Here is a 2,251-nt window from a genome sequence, read left to right as displayed (position 1 = left end):
GCCTTCATGTTAATGGGGGCCAGCATTCAGACTGGGAGGGCAGATTGGGATGGGAGGGGGTGGTATTTGACCGACACTTTAAAATACGGTCTGTGTTTTGTGTGCAGGAACAGTTCCTAGTCCCGGATCACACTATCAAAGACATCAGCGGTGCTTCCTTTGCTGGTTTCTATTACATCTGCTTCCAGAAGTCGGCAGCATCTATAGAGGGCTATTACTACCATAGGAGTTCAGAATGGTAAGGAAGCTGCCTTCCTCCTGCGGGCTAACGCCGAGCTCCTACTCCTCAAACCAAGCAGTGACTCCTTTCCTGCTGTCTGCAGCCTTGGGAGTGTCCAGGCACTTCCCTGGGCGGGAAGGAGGTCCAGGAGGCGGCTGGGCCTGGGGGGCGGAAGGGAGGAGGTGTGTGCTGTGCTTGGCCACTGCGGGCTGGCGTCAAGTGCTGCCCCTTTTTCAGGGCTGGGGATAATTGGGCGCAGGGGAGAGAGGAAGTTTGGAGATGCGCCGTGGCACAGCTCCCTCGGTTTGTGCTTTGCTCAGCAATTCAGGCTTGGAGCTTCAGGAGTGTCGGAGGCGAGAGGGAGCGCAGTGCTTTCCCACACATAACAGCTTGGCTGCTGCTCCTGTCAGGCAGAAGCCTTGTTAGGACAGTGTTTGTAGTCCAAGGTCCTTGGAGTGTTGCTGTAAGACAGAGTTAATTGGTTGGATTCTTGTTAGAGCCATCTGACAAGGAGCTGTGGAGAGCGCTCTTCCCTCTGACAGCCTTGGATGTTCATCACGTGCAGCAAGGGAATCTGTAGGGTGGCTGGAAACTCTCAGGGGGAGGGAAGGTACCTGGGAGGCTTTCAGACACACGCCCTCAAGCTGAGCTTTGAAAGACCCGAATCCAGTTTGCAGCTGTAGCAAATATGGTTTGAACATGAAAGTTGTTGAATTTCAAAAGTTGTCCAAAAGCCGGTCGGCCCACCTCAAACACAGCTTGGCTGCAGGTAGCTCAGAGGCACGGGAATGGGAGTGAGGAACGGTGCCGAGTCCTCCTGGGGTTTTGGCACCAGGGGACGTGGGTGTTGGGTGCCTGAGCACCTCTGAGACCCTAAGGGGGAAGAGAAGAGCCAGCCACCAGGGTTTCTGCTCCTGCCAAGCCGGAGGCGTTGTGCTGGGGGAGTTCTGATACTGCATGCAATCCTCTCGTCCATCTTTTCCCTCTCTCCCAGGTATCAGTCATTGAATTTAACTCACGTTCCTGAGCACAGCGCTCCTATCTACGAATTCCGATGACAGCTGTCCAGAACTGATACCGCCCAGAAGCAAACCGGGCAGGAGAGCATGGCCTGCCAGGAGAACTGTGTCCCTGTCGGAGCACGGGAATGCACGCTTCTCTCCTGCCCCTCGGACTCGCGAGAGAGAGCCTGAATGTTAACCCACCCAGCCCAAGGAGCGTGGCTGCTGGAGCTTGATTCTCCCTCCTGTCGAGTGGCGATTTGATCTTTAATCTGGTTTTAAGCTACCTTTAAATGCACTTTCTTATTGCACAGCTAGTTTCTCTATCACTGAAATTCCTCCTGGCCTTCCTCTGGAAGCTGTTTCTCAGTAGCTGGAATCAGTGGTCTGTCCTCCGAGTAATAAGAAAATATAAGCTCAGTGCTTATATTTTCCTTGTTACAACCTGATAGGGGTTGAAATCGCCAGGACTCGGGTTTGGTTGCCCAGGTTGCCAGCTCTGATGCTCCCAGAGCCGTGTCCCGCGTGTGAGGCTCCGTCCAGCCGCGGGGTCTGTTGGGGGAGCGTTGGCTGAGACAGAGAAGGCCTGAAGGAGCCTTTGCTTCATGCCAGCTAACGAGGTTAGCTGGAGCTTCAGATCTTTCAGGAACGCCGGCCCTTTGGAGCTGGGAGCTGTTCCGGTGTCTGGATATGCCACTGGGATTTAAGTTGACGAACGGACTTCCAGGCTCTCAGTAAAGTGGATCTGAACTCTGCTTATAGGTGTATATTTGCTCTTTACTTAAGTTAAGGGTAAAAAAAAAAAAAAGACCAAAAAAAAAAGGACTTTTATTAAGAAATATTTTTATGGTTCCTTTTCCCAAGGACCCTCTGGCAAATGCACACGTACCCGCCTACATTTTACCGTTTTCACATTGAAAACCGGGAATGTCCGCGTTGGTTTTTATATCCGTGTACGTAACCAGCCGGCCGCTCCGGGAGAGTTAACCCGAGGGCAGGCGATGAGCGGCGGCGGGGGGACAGCGCCCGG

General features: G+C 53.3%; 1 protein-coding gene across 1 annotated transcript in view; it reads left to right on the top strand.

Moving 5' to 3' along the window:
- Window positions 1-1,974, top strand: part of GID4 (GID complex subunit 4) — a 4,789-nt gene extending 2,815 nt beyond the window's left edge. The window contains exons 4-5 of the mRNA XM_010152037.1: window positions 108-238; window positions 1,215-1,974. Coding sequence (XP_010150339.1) covers window positions 108-238; window positions 1,215-1,278 — 195 coding nt within the window. The 3' untranslated portion in view covers window positions 1,279-1,974. The remainder of the gene's footprint in view (window positions 1-107; window positions 239-1,214) is intronic.
- Window positions 1,975-2,251: the final 277 nt, after the last annotated feature.

Source organism: Eurypyga helias, unplaced genomic scaffold (assembly GCF_000690775.1).
Source record: "Eurypyga helias isolate BGI_N326 unplaced genomic scaffold, ASM69077v1 scaffold36385, whole genome shotgun sequence".
NCBI classification, from domain to species: domain Eukaryota; kingdom Metazoa; phylum Chordata; class Aves; order Eurypygiformes; family Eurypygidae; genus Eurypyga; species Eurypyga helias.
The sequence above is the reverse complement of the archived record's forward strand: the minus strand, read 5'-3'. Positions and strand labels throughout refer to the sequence as shown.